This window comes from Entelurus aequoreus, linkage group LG11 (assembly GCF_033978785.1).
Source record: "Entelurus aequoreus isolate RoL-2023_Sb linkage group LG11, RoL_Eaeq_v1.1, whole genome shotgun sequence".
Classification (NCBI taxonomy): Eukaryota; Metazoa; Chordata; class Actinopteri; order Syngnathiformes; family Syngnathidae; genus Entelurus; species Entelurus aequoreus.
The window spans coordinates 9899350-9918948 of NC_084741.1; the positions used below are offsets into that span (position 1 = coordinate 9899350).

The 19599-nt window shown below is 38.9% G+C and overlaps 1 protein-coding gene across 2 annotated transcripts in view; it reads right to left on the reverse strand.

Annotated features, from left to right (window-relative positions):
• dyrk1b (dual-specificity tyrosine-(Y)-phosphorylation regulated kinase 1B) overlaps nucleotides 1–19599 on the reverse strand; it is a 107539-nt gene that overhangs the window by 66139 nt on the left and 21801 nt on the right. Inside the window, exon 1 of one of the 2 annotated variants that reach the window (XM_062062424.1) lies at nucleotides 5431–7544. The exons of the other annotated variant lie outside the window; for it this stretch is intronic. Within the exon in view, the coding sequence (XP_061918408.1) occupies nucleotides 5431–5533 (103 nt within the window). The 5' untranslated portion in view covers nucleotides 5534–7544. Of the gene's footprint in view, nucleotides 1–5430; nucleotides 7545–19599 lie in introns of those variants that run through there. 2 annotated transcript variants of the gene reach the window in all.

A 19599-nucleotide genomic window follows, 5' to 3' on the forward strand; every position in this document is an offset into this window, starting at 1 on the left:
TATATGGTCCATGTAACAACACCAAGTATATGGTCCAGGCAACAACACCAAGTATATGGTCCAGGTAACAACACCAAGTATATGGTCCATGTAACAACACCAAGTATATGGTCCATGTAACAACACCAAGTATGTGGTCCATGTAACAACACCAAGTATGTGGTCCATGTAACAACACCAAGTATGTGGTCCATGTAACAACACCAAGTATATGGTCCATGTAACAACACCAAGTATATGGTCCAGGTAACAACACCAAGTATATGGTCCATGTAACAACACCAAGTATATGGTCCATGTAACAACACCAAGTGTATGGTCCATGTAACAACACCAAGTATATGGTCCATGTAACAACACCAAGTATATGGTCCAGGCAACAACACCAAGTATATGGTCCAGGTAACAACACCAAGTATATGGTCCATGTAACAACACCAAGTATATGGTCCATGTAACAACACCAAGTATGTGGTCCATGTAACAACACCAAGTATGTGGTCCATGTAACAACACCAAGTATATGGTCCATGTAACAACACCAAGTATATGGTCCATGTAACAACACCAAGTATATGGTCCATGTAACAACACCAAGTATATGGTCCATGTAAGAACACCAAGTATATGGTCCATGTAACGACACCAAGTATATGGTCCATGTAACAACACCAAGTATATGGTCCATGTAACAACACCAAGTATATGGTCCATGTAACAACACCAAGTATATGGTCCATGTAAGAACACCAAGTATATGGTCCATGTAACGACACCAAGTATATGGTCCATGTAACGACACCAAGTATATGGTCCATGTAAGAACACCAAGTATATGGTCCATGTAACGACACCAAGTATATGGTCCATGTAACGACACCAAGTATATGGTCCATGTAACGACATCAAGTATATGGTCCATGTAACGACACCAAGTATATGGTCCATGTAACGACACCAAGTATATGGTCCATGTAACGACACCAAGTATATGGTCCATGTAACAACACCAAGTATATGGTCCAGGCAACAACACCAAGTATATGGTCCAGGTAACAACACCAAGTATATGGTCCATGTAACAACACCAAGTATATGGTCCATGTAACAACACCAAGTATGTGGTCCATGTAACAACACCAAGTATGTGGTCCATGTAACAACACCAAGTATATGGTCCATGTAACAACACCAAGTATATGGTCCATGTAAGAACACCAAGTATATGGTCCATGTAACGACACCAAGTATATGGTCCATGTAACGACACCAAGTATATGGTCCATGTAACGACACCAAGTATATGGTCCATGTAACAACACCAAGTATATGGTCCATGCAACAACACCAAGTATATGGTCCATGTAACAACACCAAGTATATGGTCCATGTAACGACACCAAGTATATGGTCCATGTAAGAACACCAAGTATATGGTCCATGTAACAACACCAAGTATATGGTCCATGTAACAACACCAAGTATATGGTCCATGTAACAACACCAAGTATATGGTCCATGTAACGACACCAAGTATATGGTCCATGTAAGAACACCAAGTATATGGTCCATGTAACGACACCAAGTATATGGTCCATGTAAGAACACCAAGTATATGGTCCATGTAAGAACACCAAGTATATGGTCCATGTAAGAACACCAAGTATATGGTCCATGTAACGACACCAAGTATATGGTCCATGTAACAACACCAAGTATATGGTCCATGTAACAACACCAAGTATATGGTCCATGTAACAACACCAAGTATATGGTCCATGTAAGAACACCAAGTATATGGTCCATGTAACGACACCAAGTATATGGTCCATGTAACGACACCAAGTATATGGTCCATGTAAGAACACCAAGTATATGGTCCATGTAACGACACCAAGTATATGGTCCATGTAACGACACCAAGTATATGGTCCATGTAACGACACCAAGTATATGGTCCATGTAACGACACCAAGTATATGGTCCATGTAACGACACCAAGTATATGGTCCATGTAACGACACCAAGTATATGGTCCATGTAACAACACCAAGTATATGGTCCAGGCAACAACACCAAGTATATGGTCCAGGTAACAACACCAAGTATATGGTCCATGTAACAACACCAAGTATATGGTCCATGTAACAACACCAAGTATGTGGTCCATGTAACAACACCAAGTATGTGGTCCATGTAACAACACCAAGTATATGGTCCATGTAACAACACCAAGTATATGGTCCATGTAAGAACACCAAGTATATGGTCCATGTAACGACACCAAGTATATGGTCCATGTAACGACACCAAGTATATGGTCCATGTAACGACACCAAGTATATGGTCCATGTAACAACACCAAGTATATGGTCCATGCAACAACACCAAGTATATGGTCCATGCAACAACACCAAGTATATGGTCCATGTAAGAACACCAAGTATATGGTCCATGTAACGACACCAAGTATATGGTCCATGTAAGAACACCAAGTATATGGTCCATGTAACAACACCAAGTATATGGTCCATGTAACAACACCAAGTATATGGTCCATGTAACAACACCAAGTATATGGTCCATGTAACGACACCAAGTATATGGTCCATGTAAGAACACCAAGTATATGGTCCATGTAAGAACACCAAGTATATGGTCCATGTAAGAACACCAAGTATATGGTCCATGTAACAACACCAAGTATATGGTCCATGTAACAACACCAAGTATATGGTCCATGTAACAACACCAAGTATATGGTCCATGTAACAACACCAAGTATATGGTCCAGGTAACAACACCAAGTATATGGTCCATGTAACAACACCAAGTATATGGTCCATGTAACAACACCAAGTATATGGTCCACGTAACAACACCAAGTATATGGTCCACGTAACAACACCAAGTATATGGTCCACGTAACAACACCAAGTATATGGTCCATGTAACAACACCAAGTATATGGTCCATGTAACAACACCAAGTATATGGTCCATGTAACAACACCAAGTATATGGTCCATGTAACAACACCAAGTATATGGTCCATGTAACAATACCAAGTATATGGTCCATGTAACAACACCAAGTATATGGTCCATGTAAGAACACCAAGTATATGGTCCATGTAAGAACACCAAGTATATGGTCCATGTAACGACACCAAGTATATGGTCCATGTAACGACACCAAGTATATGGTCCATGTAACGACACCAAGTATATGGTCCATGTAACGACACCAAGTATATGGTCCATGTAACGACACCAAGTATATGGTCCATGTAACGACGCCAAGTATATGGTCCATGTAACAACACCAAGTATATGGTCCATGTAACGACACCAAGTATATGGTCCATGTAACGACACCAAGTATGTGGTCCATGTAACAACACCAAGTATGTGGTCCATGTAACAACACCAAGTATATGGTCCATGTAACAACACCAAGTATATGGTCCATGTAACAACACCAAGTATATGGTCCAGGTAACAACACCAAGTATATGGTCCATGTAACAACACCAAGTATATGGTCCATGTAACAACACCAAGTATATGGTCCATGTAACAACACCAAGTATATGGTCCAGGTAACAACACCAAGTATATGGTCCATGTAACAACACCAAGTATATGGTCCATGTAACAACACCAAGTATATGGTCCATGTAACAACACCAAGTATATGGTCCATGTAACAACACCAAGTATATGGTCCATGTAACAACACCAAGCATATGGTCCATGTAACAACACCAAGTATATGGTCCATGTAACAACACCAAGTATATGGTCCATGTAAGAACACCAAGTATATGGTCCATGTAACAACACCAAGTATATGGTCCATGTAACAACACCAAGTATATGGTCCATGTAACAACACCAAGTATATGGTCCATGTAACAACACCAAGTATATGGTCCATGTAACAACACCAAGTATATGGTCCAGGTAACAACACCAAGTATATGGTCCATGTAACAACACCAAGTATATGGTCCATGTAACAACACCAAGTATATGGTCCATGTAACAACACCAAGTATATGGTCCAGGTAACAACACCAAGTATATGGTCCATGTAAGAACACCAAGTATATGGTCCATGTAACAACACCAAGTATATGGTCCATGTAACAACACCAAGTATATGGTCCATGTAACAACACCAAGTATATGGTCCACACTACAATGATTAGATGGATATTTGTTATCATCACAAAATATTTCTTTCCTATTTAAAAAAAGGATATTATGTTTATAAAGTCATGAAATACGACCCTGGACTCATGACAACTTGAAATATGACCAATGTATGATCCTGGAACTACAATGTATGATCCTGGAACTACAATGTATGATCCTGGAACTACAATGTATGATCCTGGAACTACAATGTATGATCCTGGAACTACAATGTAGTTTATTATGTACATGTTGCACTACTGCCATCTTCACTTTCATTTTATTATGTACATGTTGCACTACTGCCAGTATTTTCATGTACATTGTGAAATGTAAACACAAGTGGTTATGTGATGTTTATGTGATGTTTAGGCAGTATTTTCATGTACATTGTGAAATGTAAACACAAGTGGTTATGTGATGTTTAGGCAGTATTTTCATGTACATTGTGAAATGTAAACACAAGTGGTTATGTGATGTTTAGGCAGTATTTTCATGTACATTGTGAAATGTAAACACAAGTGGTTATGTGATGTTTATGTGATGTTTAGGCAGTATTTTCATGTACACTGTGAAATGTAAACACAAGTGGTTATGTGATGTTTATGTGATGTTTAGGCAGTATTTTCACGTACATTGTGAAATGTAAACACAAGTGGTTATGTGATGTTTAGGCAGCAATTGTTGATGACTGAAGTGCTGATATCAACCAAACCCTCCTCATCCCACCCCCCGGATTGTAAATAATGTACATAATTCAATGTATATACTCTGATGATGAACTTGTGTGATGACTGTATTATGATGATAGTATATATTTGTACCATGAATTGATGTACGTGGACTCCGACTTGAACAAGTGTAAAAACTTATTGGGGTGTTACCATTTAGTGGTCAGTTGTACGGAATATGTACTTCACTGTGCAACCTACTAATAAAAGTGTCAATCAATCTATCAATCAGGTTGTAGACCGAGGAAAGAATGTTGACGCAGCATTATTCAAAGTTTGGTTGGGAGATGGGCACACAGATATTTGACCACAAAAGACCCTTTTGAAGAAACAGGAAGGACGTGAGTGGACATGGAACAAGCTCATCCAGGCTCAAGGTTTTGGACTACAGAAAGTAAAGGCAGCATGTTGTAGCCGCTACATGCCGCACGTAAATTTGTGCAAGAGACTAGACAACATAGTTAGCATGCTGCTATTGCTAACAGGTGTGTGAGGACTGACTTTTGTTGTCGCGATGCAGGGCAGAGGTGATCCAAGGCTGTGATTGGACCATCCTGCAGGGGGGCGCGGTCTTGTCCTCCACAGATGATGATGTGATCACCATGGAAACGCTTGGCCAACGCTCAATCCAGAAGGGAAAGCCAAGTCAAAGCAAGTGGTGTGCAGCCTCCATCAGGTGTGTTCCACTCCACAGTTGCTGACAGGGTAAATCTCCAAAAGGTGGCAAGTCAAATCCAAAGGCACCGTCTCCGCTAGCTTCCTCCCTCGTTAGCGTGGTTTCTAAGGCAACCAAGTGGTGTTCAGTAGGACTTACAAATATAAAGATTGGAACACTTTGTGGAGTTCTTGATGAGAAGGTGTTATGTTTCCCTGGAGGATGAGGACAGGAGCATTTTTGGTTTGTCAGGGTTGAATGGAACTTTCTTTAGGCAGACCAGAGGAAGTAGGTCCCTCTATGGATGACCTATGAACTTTCTTTAGGCTAGACCAGAGGAAGTAGGTCCCTCTATGGATGGCTTATGAACTTTCTTTAGGCAGACCAGAGGAAGTAGGTCCCTCTATGGATGACCTATGAACTTTCTTTAGGCTAGACCAGAGGAAGTAGGTCCCTCTATGGATGACCTATGAACTTTCTTTAGGCAGACCAGAGGAAGTAGGTCCCTCTATGGATGACCTATGAACTTTGTTTAGGCTACACCAGAGGAAGTAGGTCCCTCTGTGGATGACCTGTGAACTTTGTTTAGGCTACACCAGAGGAAGTAGGTCCCTCTATGGATGACCTGTGAACTTTGTTTAGGCTAGACCAGAGGAAGTAGGTCCCTCTATGGATGGCCTATGAACTTTGTTTAGGGTAGACCAGAGGAAGGAGGTCCTCCTGTGGATGGCCTATGAACTTTGTTTAGGGTAGACCAGAGGAAGGAGGTCCTCCTGTGGATGGCCTATGAACTTTGTTTAGGGTAGACCAGCGGAAGGAGGTCCTCCTGTGGATGGCCTATGAACTTTGTTTAGGGTGGACCAAAGGAAGTAGGTCCTCCTGTGGATGGCCTATGAACTTTGTTTAGGGTGGACCAAAGGAAGGAGGTCCTCCTGTGGATGGCCTATGAACTTTGTTTAGGGTAGACCAAAGGAAGGAGGTCCTCCTGTGGATGGCTTTCACCCGAAGTAGCAAAGCAGAAGTCCAGCACACATATCCAAGGAATTAAGATCCAGTCCAGAAGGTATTCCAAGTGCTTCAACACAAACTTGCTGCCTTGATCTTGTGGATCCATTTGAGGAGCTGCAAGTCTCTGGAACAAAGCCCACCCGCCATGCTGCTAGGTGGGCCGCTGGACAAGGAGGGGAGTTGGATTTCTGCTTTTACCCCATCGCTCCTGCAGGTAAAAATAGGTCCGGGTGCCAAGATTAGTCCTCGCTTTGTCTCGCCTGGACTTTGAAGGGAACTTCCACGGACCTGATTGTTTCCCAGCCAGCACACGTCCACTTGAAGAAGTCTGCAACTGAGACGTCAAATCCAAGAAGTCCAGATGTCAAATCCAAGAAGTCCAGACGTCAAATCCAAGAAGTCAAATGGGAGAAGTTAGATGGGAGAAGTCAGATGGGAGAAGTCAGATGGGAGAAGTCAGATGGGAGAAAGTCAGATGGGAGAAGTCAAATGGGAGAAGTCAGATGGGAGAAGTCAAAAGGGAGAAAGTCAGATGGGAGAAAGTCAAATGGGAGAAGTCAAATGGGAGAAGTCAGATGGGAGAAGTCAAAAGGGAGAAAGTCAGATGGGAGAAGTCAAATGGGAGAAGTCAGATGGGAGAAGTCAAATGGGAGAAGTCAGTTGGGAGAAAGTCAGATGGGAGAAGTCAAATGGGAGAAGTCAGTTGGGAGAAAGTCAGATGGGAGAAGTCAAATGGGAGAAGTCAGATGGGAGAAGTCAAAAGGGAGAAAGTCAGATGGGAGAAAGTCAAATGGGAGAAGTCAAATGGGAGAAGTCAGATGGGAGAAGTCAAAAGGGAGAAAGTCAGATGGGAGAAGTCAAATGGGAGAAGTCAGATGGGAGAAGTCAGATGGGAGAAGTCAAATGGGAGAAGTCAGTTGGGAGAAAGTCAAAAGGGAGAAAGTCAGATGGGAGAAAGTCAAATGGGAGAAGTCAAATGGGAGAAGTCAGATGGGAGAAGTCAAATGGGAGAAGTCAAATGGGAGAAGTCAGATGGGAGAAGTCAAAAGGGAGAAAGTCAGATGGGAGAAGTCAAATGGGAGAAGTCAAATGGGAGAAGTCAGATGGGAGAAGTCAAAAGGGAGAAAGTCAGATGGGAGAAGTCAAATGGGAGAAGTCAGATGGGAGAAGTCAGATGGGAGAAGTCAAAAGGGAGAAAGTCAGTTGGGAGAAGTCAGATGGGAGAAGTCAGATGGGAGAAGTCAAATGGGAGAAGTCAAATGGGAGAAGTCAGATGGGAGAAGTCAAATGGGAGAAGTCAGATGGGAGAAGTCAGATGGGAGAAGTCAGATGGGAGAAGTCAGATGGGAGAAGTCAGATGGGAGAAGTCAAATGGGAGAAGTCAGTTGGGAGGAGTCAAATGGGAGAAGTCAGATGGGAGAAGTCAGATGGGAGAAGTCAGATGGGAGAAGTCAGATGGGAGAAGTCAGATGGGAGAAGTCAAATGGGAGAAGTCAGATGGGAGAAGTCAGATGGGAGAAGTCAAATGGGAGAAGTCAGATGGGAGAAGTCAGATGGGAGAAGTCAAAAGGGAGAAAGTCAGTTGGGAGAAGTCAGATGGGAGAAGTCAGATGGGAGAAGTCAAATGGGAGAAGTCAAATGGGAGAAGTCAGATGGGAGAAGTCAAATGGGAGAAGTCAGATGGGAGAAGTCAGATGGGAGAAGTCAGATGGGAGAAGTCAGATGGGAGAAGTCAAATGGGAGAAGTCAGTTGGGAGGAGTCAAATGGGAGAAGTCAGATGGGTGAAGTCAGATGGGAGAAGTCAGATGGGAGAAGTCAGATGGGAGAAGTCAGATGGGAGAAGTCAAATGGGAGAAGTCAGATGGGAGAAGTCAGATGGGAGAAGTCAAATGGGAGAAGTCAGATGGGAGAAGTCAGATGGGAGAAAGTCAGATGGGAGAAAGTCAAAAGGGAGAAAGTCAGATGGGAGAAAGTCAAATGGGAGAAGTCAGATGGGAGAAGTCAGATGGGAGAAGTCAGATGGGAGAAGTCAGATGGGAGAAGTCAGATGAGAGAAGTCAGATGGGAGAAGTCAGATGGGAGAAGTCAGATGGGAGAAGTCAGATGGGAGAAGTCAGATGGGAGAAGTCCAGAGTGAAAGATCCAAAGAATGAAAAAGGTGAGCAACAATCCCAAAGTGTCTTCAAGTTGCTGACTTCTTGTCAAAGTGTCTTCAGCAAACAGGTCTAGTTTGTGGGTCCAAGTTGCTGACTTCTTGTCAAAGTGTCTTCAGCAAACAGGTCTAGCTGCTGGGTCCAAGTTGCTGACTTCTTGTCAAAGTGTCTTCAGCAAACAGGTCTAGCTGCTGGGTCCAAGTTGCTGACTTCTTGTCAAAGTGTCTTCAGCAAACAGGTCTAGCTGCTGGGTCCAAGTTGCTGAGTTCTTGTCAAAGTGTCTTCAGCAAACAGGTCTAGCTGCTGGGTCCAAGTTGCTGACTTCTTGTCAAAGTGTCTTCAGCAAACAGGTCTAGTTTGAGGGTCCAAGTTGCTGACTTCTTGTCAAAGTGTCTTCAGCAAACAGGTCTAGTTTGAGGGTCCAAGTTGCTGACTTCTTGTCAAAGTGTCTTCAGCAAACAGGTCTAGCTGCTGGGTCCAAGTTGCTGACTTCTTGTCAAAGTGTCTTCAGCAAACAGGTCTAGCTGCTGGGTCCAAGTTGCTGACTTCTTGTCAAAGTGTCTTCAGCAAACAGGTCTAGCTGCTGGGTCCAGGTTGAAGGAGAAAAGGGCAGCTGGGCGTCATGTTGATCACTCTTCACTTCCCTTACATGACATGACATTATATTATATTATATTATCTGCCTCCTGCCTTCTGCCGCCCGCTCCTCTCTCTCCTCTCTCTCTCTCTCCCCGCCCTGACAGCGGACTCTACCAACTATGGCGGCAGGGGGGGGGGGGGGAGCAGCTTCTTTTGGCCGCCACAAAGCTCCGCTTTGACGCCGACACTCTTCCCACAGCCGAGTGTCACATCCACCCAAGTTGACGTGTACATCCACGCAGGTTTCTGTGGGCCGAGGACACTCAGGCTGCAAAGTTGGAAGCGTGGGTGTGGGCGGAGAAACACCCCTCCGTGCTCCGCAAGTGGTGTCTTCCAAACAGACTCTCCCGTGCTGGCCATTTATAGCAACAAGTTGCCATGTTGTCAGGAATAAAGGTGCCGTGAAATGTGTTCATGTGGTCTAAAGTCACACAGTGATGCCGCTTGGAAAGAAAAGATGAAGTTTGGCTGTTTAGTCAAATCTCGCTGCCGGCGTCCTCTCCCTCACGCATGCGCACCACGCGCCCCTGTGGGCTCTGTTGCTACCCGACGCCGTGGCAGCTGCGAGCTGATTGGCCACACACAGTGTAGTCCCCGCCTGTGATTGGACGGCGCCTAGCTGTGTGGGCGGAGCTCTTGGCCGGCTTCACCAGTGCGCCTTCAAAGGGCTCCATGGCGGAAATAGTTTGAGGATGTCAGGTAGAAATGGAGCGAGCCTTTGGGGGAGGGAAGGAAGGGAGGAAGGGAGGAGGGGAGGAGGGGAGGAGGGGAGACGTGACTTCCCTCTTAGAAACATGAAGCATGAAACATGAAGCATGAAGCTAAAAGTTGTCCTGTTGCTAACCCGCTAAATACAGCACTGCTGCCTGGGAACACACACACACACACACACACACACACACACACACATACACACACACACACACACACACACACACACACACACACACACACACACACACACACACACACACACACACACACACACACACACACACACACACACACGTCCAATTAGTGATGCTTGCTTGATCTGCTTATGAAATAAAAATAATAATAATAATAATCCACAGGACTGATTGTCTTTCATGTGTATTGTGCTGACACTGCCATACATACACATATATATATATATATATATATATATATATATATATATATATATATATATATATATATATATATATATATATATATATATATATATATATATATATATATATATGTATATATATATGTATATATATATGTATATATATATACATATATATATATATACATATATATATATATATATACATATATATACATATATATATATACATATATATATATACATATATATATATATATACATATATATACATATATATATATATATATATATATATATATATATATATATATATATATATATATATACATATATATATATATATATATATAAATATGCATATACTGTATAAATATTTATATACTGTATATATATATATATATATATATATATATATATATATATATGTGTATATACATATAAATATATAAATATGTATATACTGTATAAATATGTATATATATATATATATATATATATATATATATATATATATATATATATATATATATATATATATATATATATATGATTTGTAGCTCCAAGCAGTGCCTGAGACCTTCTTGCACTGACTAACAGCTGAGCCGTCATGGCTAAATAAAGACACCATGGCCTAATAACGCACTATAATTACTCACACAACATATTTAAAGTATAATTACTCACACAACATATTTAAAGTATAATTACTCACAACATATTTAAAGTATAATTACTCACACAACATATTTAAAGCGTAATTACTCACACAACATATTTAAAGTGTAATTACTCACACAACATATTTAAAGTATAATTACTCACACAACATATTTAAAGTATAATTACTCACACAACATATTTAAAGTATAATTACTCACACAACATATTTAAAGTATAATTACTCACACAACATATTTAAAGTATAATTACTCACACAACATATTTAAAGTATAATTACTCACACAACATATTTAAAGTATAATTACTCACTCATATTGAAAGATTGTGCTCATAAACAACAATCCCATGCTTTGAAGCACATAAATAAAGACAAGAATATATAATATTCCCAGGCAGAGATGCTGTGATGGGGATACAATTACAACATAAGAATATAAATTCATGTTTTGGCTGCTTTGTGTAAGAGATCCATCCAAATATCGATTCCAAAGGTGGTATCAGTATCAGATTGATACTACAAGTGTGATGGGATCGCTTTTCTTGTATTGTCCCGTTCGTTACATTGTTATGTTTATACTTATTTATTGTTGACAAACTCACCATGTTGGACACAGGAAGTCGAATGATTGAAATGAGAGCCAATCATTTTATTTACTTGTTTTGTAATAAAGCCTAAAAGCAGTGAAATTGTCAGGTTGTGTAAATGCTAAATAAAAAGAGAATACAACAAATCCTTTTCAACTTATATTCAATTGAATAGACTGAGAAAGTTCTTTTTTTGTTGTTGCAAATAATCATGAAGTTAGAATGTAATGGCAGCAACACATTGCAAAAAAGGCATTTTTACCAGTGTGTTACATGGCCTTTCCTTTTAACAACACTCAGTAAAGGTTTGGGAAGTGAGGAGACACATTTTTTAAGTGGTATTCTTTCCCATTCTTGCTAGATGTACAGCTTAAGTTGTTCAACAGTCTCCCTTCTCATATTTTAGCCTTCACACATTTTCAATGTCTGGACTACAGGCAGGCCAGTCTAGTACCCGCATTCTTTTACTATGAAGCCATGCTGTTGTAATAATAATAATAATATTAATAGATTTTATTTGTAAAAAGCACTTTACATTGAGCAAACAACCTCAAAGTGCTACTGCGTATTGAAAAAAATAAAAATAAAAAGATAATAAAAAAATAATAAAATAAATTAAAAAATAAAAACTAGAACAGCCTAATAGCTAGAACTAGTATGCATATATCTATAAAAAGGCTTTTTTTAAAAAGAAGGGTTTTTAAGCCTTTTTTAAAAGCATCCACAGTCTGTGGTGCCCTCAGGTGGTCAGGGAGAGCATTCCACAGATTGGGAGCGGTGGAGCAGAAAGCCCGGTCTCCCATAGTTCGTAGCTTTGTCCCCGGAGGTTAGCCTGTCCGGAGCGGAGGTGTCGTGTGGAGGATTTGGGGGTGAGTAGTTCTTTGAGGGAGAGGGGGGCATTTCCATGGAGGCACTGGTGGGTTAGTAGTAGTAGTTGTAATTGGCATTGTCTTGCTGGAATAAGCAGGGGCGTCCATGATAACAACATATGTTGCTCCAAAAGCTGTATGTACCTTTCAGCATTAATGGTGCCTTCACAGGTGTGTAAGTTACCCATGTCTTGACCACTAATACACCCCCATACCATCACACATGCATGTAACACTTTTCCACTTTGCATCAGTCCATCTTAGATGAGCTCGGGCCCAGCGAAGTGTTTCTGGGTGTTGTTGATAAATGGTTTTGGCTTTGCATAGCAGAGTTTTAACTTGCACTTACAGATGTAGCGACCAACTGTAGTTACTGACAGTGGGTTTCTGAAGGGTTCCTGAGCCCATGTGGTGATATCCTTTACACACCGATGTGGCTTTTTGATGCAGTACCACCTGAGGGATCCAAGGTGTGTAATATCATGGCTTACGTGCAGTGATTCCTCCACATTCTCTCAACCTTTTGATGATATTACGGACAATATTTGCATTCTATTTAATTGAATATAAGTTGAAAATAATTTGTTGTATTCTCTTTTTATTTAGCATTTACACAACCTGACAACTTCGCTGCTTTTGGGCTTTGTAAGTATTTACTAAACATTGTTTAATAATTTTATTATATACAAACCCCGTTTCCATATGAGTTGGGAAATGATGTTAGATGTAAATATAAACAGAATACAATGATTTGCAAATCCTTTTCAAGCCATATTCAGTTGAATATGCTACAAAGACAACATATTTCATGTTCAAACTCATAAACTTTTTTTTTTTTCCAAATAATCATTAACTTTATAATTTGATGGCAGCAACACGTGACAAAGAAGTTGGGAAAGGTGGCAATAAATACTGATAAAGTTGAGGAATGCTCATCAAACACTTATTTGGAACATCCCACAGGTGAACAGGCTAATTGGGAACAGGTGGGTGCCATGATTGGGTATAAAAGTAGATTCCATGAAATGCTCAGTCATTCACAAACAAGGATGGGGCGAGGGTCACCACTTTGTCAACAAATGCCTGAGCAAATTGTTGAACAGTTTAAGAACAACCTTTCTCGAGCAGCTATTGCAAGGAATTGAGGGATTTCACCATCTACGCTCCGTAATATCATCAAAGGGTTCAGAAAATGTGGAGAAATCACTGCACGTAAGCAGCTAAGCCCGTGACCTTCCATCCCTCAGGCTGTACAAGCCACATCAGTGTGTAAAGGATATCACCACATGGGCTCAGGAACACTTAAGAAACCCACTGTCAGTAACTACAGTTGGTCGCTACATCTGTAAGTGCAAGTTAAAACTCTCCTATGCAAGGCGAAAACCGTTTATCAACAACACCCAGAAACGCCGTCGGCTTCGCTGGGCCTGAGCTCATCTAAGATGGACTGATACAAAGTGGAAAAGTGTTCTGTGGTCTGACGAGTCCACATTTCAAATTGTTTTTGGAAACTGTGGACGTCGTGTCCTCCGGACCAAAGAGGAAAAGAACCATCCGGATTGTTCTAGGCGCTAAGTGTAAAAGGCAGCATGTGTGATGGTATGGGGGTGTATTAGTGGTCAAGACATGGGTAACTTACACATCTGTGAAGGCACCATTAATGCTGAAAGGTACATACAGCTTTTGGAGCAACATATGTTGCCATCCAAGCAACGTTACTATGGACGCCCCTGCTTATTTCAGCAAGACAATGCCAAGCCACGTGTTACATCAACGTGGCTTCATAGTAAAAGAGTGCGGGTACTAGACTGGCCTGCCTGTAGTCCAGACATTGAAAATGTGTGGCCCCTGCAATGTGAGAAGGGAGACCCCCGGACTGTTGAACAACTTAAGCTGTACATCAAGCAAGAATGGGAAAGAATTCCACTTCAAAAATGTGTCTCCTCACTTCCCAAACCAAAACTGAGTGTTGTTCAAAGGAAAGGCCATGTAACACAGTGGTGAACATGCCCTTTCACAACTACTTTGGCACGTGTTGCAGACATGAAATTCTAAGTTAATTATTATTTGCAAAAAAAATTAATTTTATGAGTTTGAACATGAAATATGTTGTCTTTGTAGCATATTCAACTGAATATGGCTTGAAAAGGATTTGCAAATCATTGTATTCCGTTTATATTTACATCTAACACCATTTCCCAACTCATATGGAAACGGGGTTTGTAGTATTGCAAGCTTTAGCTTCTTCTTTTTTGGCAGATAATATATTCATATTGTGTATATTCACACACTGTAAGTGATGATAACGTAATAATCAGAGGTGTGGACTCGAGTCACATGACTTGGACTCGAGTCAGACTCGAGTCATGAATTTGATGACTGGACTTGACAAAATGTAAAGAGACTTGCAACTCGACTTAGACTTTAACATCAATGACTTGTGACTTCACTTGGACTTGAGCCTTTTGACTTGACAAGACTTGCTACTTTCCCCAAAACCTAAAGCTTAAAAAGTTATTTGGGAGCGCTTCGTAGCTTTCATTTTGTACATGTCTGTCTATCAGCGTGTGTGCTGCGTGTCAGCGTGTGTGCTCTCAGTACAACAGCCAATCAAATTAGATCTACCTTGTTTTCATCCCACAGCATTCAGCCAATCAAATTGCAGGACAACCAATGAACAAGAGTTGTCAAACAACGCGCCAGTGAGAAAGATTTATACCAAAGTTGGTTTCGTTCGGGTATAAAAACTACGACTTGGTCAACGAATAGCCGTATGCAAATCACGCAGTTGGAATATTACAGACGGAGACGCAACAACTTCCAACTTCGTTCGACATTTGAAGTTGCACAAAGAAGGGTAAGTTTTGAATGTAAGATAACGTTTATTGGCTAAGTAACATGACTTTTATTTGCTGTGTAGTTAAATGAGTGAGGCTGTAAACTCACTGCTAACGTTATAACCATAGACATCTTATAAGTAGACGCAGCATGGAGCGCTACTGCCTACTGGCGCAGACGAGACGCGGGGCCGCCATCTTGGAGTGGTGATCCGCTCCACTCAGTGCAATTCATTTAGCAGGAGCAATGAACTGTCAACGCATTTAATTCATTTTACCTCACTGAATACCACTCATTTTCACGAGCTTTTTTGTCATACGTGTAGCTATGATAACGGACACATGTTTTATTATTCATAGTTTGCTTAACAGTAATAGAATATTCTATACGCTATAAGTGATCAGACGTCCGAGATTAAAACTGGGAATATAATCCCAGAGAAGGGGGGAAAAAACGGTCAGCTATTTTTGAATTGAAGAAACAATATGATGAGGTTATATATACATGCTACATAAACAATGTATGAATACATTAGATATCTATATATCTTATAGACCGTATCTCTGTTGCTGTAGCAGCAGAGAGTTTATTCTGTCGTGACACTTTGTATTGATATTTTGTATTACATTCTTCCCTTAAATGATCATGTTTACAGTGATTGTTTTATATGTATTTTTTATGTATGTCGCTTTGGATAAAAGCGTCTGCCAAATACTTAAACATATATAAACACCTGAAAGTCTTTATATCAGCTAAAACCACCAATCTGTTTCACTAGATTCAGAATAAAACCAAATTCTGTTTTACCCAACAATGTTAGTATTTGAATATTGTTACTTGAAGACTTATTCCTGGTTACAATTATACTGTTAAGAAAGTATTGTCTTATATTTTGCCTAAAATGAGAATGCATTATAATCAGTGGCGGCTGGTGAATTTTGTTTTAGGTGGGGCAGAAAGTTTGTAAACCAAACCCCTGTAGGGGCGTCATCCTCCCCCAGAAGATTTATTTGTGATTTTCACATACAAATATTGAAGATCTTTGCTCCTTCTGAACTCTGTGGTAATGTTATTTTCATAAAATACAACCAATAGTACATTAATGTTAAATCTTACTTGTGAAAAGTAATCCCCTGATTCCTATTTTCAACAGTCCGCTCATTTGAGCAGGAAAACGCTGACACCATCTTTGTTTTCTACCTGTCAACTGTCAGTTTAGGCTGCTCGCCGGCTCCTCATCACCACTTCAAGATGCAAATTGCTCGCGTCACAGCAACCAATATTGCGTCTACTTATAAGATGTTTATGGTTTTAATGTCATTTCAAACACGGCAATATGTTGCGTCCACTGCAGTTTGCTACCTTATTCATACTTTTTGTCAAGTGATTTTTAAGCAGGGTTGCATGAGGTACCTACACATAACGTTACGTTAGTCAATGTATCACACACAGTAACATAACGTTAGACAGCGGTCAGCAGCACCGCGTATTTTAGCCACCTACAAAAAGACAAACATAGTCAAATAAAGGTCAGTTAAAATATATACTATATTAAGAATATGTGTACATATTGCATAGGGCCCTGACATCTAAAAAGTACAACTCTGTTCATTGTTATGTTCATGTATTTGTTATGTTTTTCATGTGTACGCACACATCAACACACATACAGTATGAGATGAGATCAATGAGATCAGGTAAGAACAGAATAGAAACTGCTGTGGAACTAGTTACAATGCAATATGCCATGGAGATACAATGTTAACACTTTTGTACAAATAAGTACAGTTGCACTTGTTTTTGCAAATGTGTTTATTCTGTAAAGGAATGAGTTAAATGTTTAAAATGACTGGTTAATAGTGCTATTATGAATTGCAATGTCAGTACTATTTTCTTTCCTGCTATTTCAAATGCACTTGTTTTAATAAATAAATACAGCGGTTTAAAAGCATACACAATCTGTGTAAAAATATTTGTCTGTGGTCAAAAGGACTTGAAAGGACTCGAAACTCAAAATGCAGGACTTGTGACTTGACTTGAGACTTTCCAGTCTTGACTTTGGACTTGACTCGGGACTTGCCTGTCTTGACTCGGGACTTGAGGGCAAAGACTTGAGACTTACTTGTGACTTGCAAAGCAATGACTTGGTCCCACCTCTGGTAATAATCCATAACACCGTGAAGAAAACATCAACAAATGATACCCACAGAAAGAATACTAACATATACATAACTACACACATATACCAAATATCCACACACACACACACACACACACACACATATATATATATATATATATATATATATCCACACACATATATATATATATATATATATATATATATATATATATATCCACACATATATATATATATATATATATATCCACACACACATATATATATATATATATATATATATATATATATATATATATATATATATATATATATATATAGTATATATATATACACAGTATATATATATGGTGAGTGTGTTCAAGTATTGAATCCTGAGTGTGTTCAAGTATTGAATCGTGAGTGTGTTCAAGTATTGAATCGTGAGTGTGTTCCAGTATTGAATCGTGAGTGTGTTCCAGTATTGAATGGTGAGTGTGTTCCAGTATTGAATGGTGAGTGTGTTCCAGTATTGAATGGTGAGTGTGTTCAAGTAGTGAGTATGTTCCAGTATTGAATGGTGAGTGTGTTCAAGTATTGAGTATGTTCCAGTATTGAATGGTGAGTGTGTTCAAGTATTGAGTATGTTCCAGTATTGAATGGTGAGTGTGTTCAAGTAGTGAGTATGTTCCAGTATTGAATGGTTGAAGTCTGGAATCCTCTCAGCTGTACAGGCATGAGACGTGAAGAGATTACAAGAGAAGTGTGAGGAGGCAAGCAGACTCTGACGCTCACGTGCCTTGCAGCAAATTTCCACCCGGCAACTAGAGGCTGCACCATGGCAACAGCCCTGCCATTGGTCCCTGCTGCCTTTTCAATGGACCAATGGGATGGCCAGCAGCGGGTGATGCTTGTTGCTAGGTAAACACCATGCAGAGGAAAGATAGAGGAGAGTATTACTATGCTGCTACTGCAGAGTGCACACACACACACACACACACACACACACACGCACACACACACACACACACACACACACACGTGCCATATGACATATATAAATGTATGACATATAGAAATATATAAATGTATGACGTATAGAAATATATAAATGTATGACATATATAAAATATATAAATGTATGACATATGTATACATATATAAATGTATGACATATATATATAAATACATAAATGTATGACATATATATAAATGTATGACATATATATAAATATATAAATGTATGACATATATATAAATACATAAATGTATGACATATAAAAATATATATATGTATGACATATATATAAATGTACGACATATATATAAATATATAAATGTATGACATATATATAAATATATAAATGTATGACATATATATAAATATATAAATGTATGACATATATATAAATGTATGACATATATATAGATATATAAATGTATGACATATATATAAATATATAAATGTATGACATATATATAAATATATAAATGTATGACATATATATAAATATATGACTTATATATAAATATATAAATGTATGACATATATATAAATATATAAATGTATGACATATATAAATATATAAATGTATGACATATATATAACTATATGATATATATATAAATATATAAATGTATGGCATATATATAAATATATAAATGTATGACTTATATATAAATATATAAATGTATGACATATATATATATATAAATGTATGACATATATATAAATGTATGACACATATATAAATATATAAATGTATGACATATATATATAAATATATAAATGTATGACATATATATATATATAAATGTATGACATATATATATATAAATGTATGACATATATATAAATGTATGACACATATATAAATATATAAATGTATGACATATATATATATAAATGTATGACATATATATATAAATATATAAATGTATGACATATATATATATAAATATATAAATGTATGACATATATATATATAAATGTATGACATAAATAAATGTATGACACATATATACA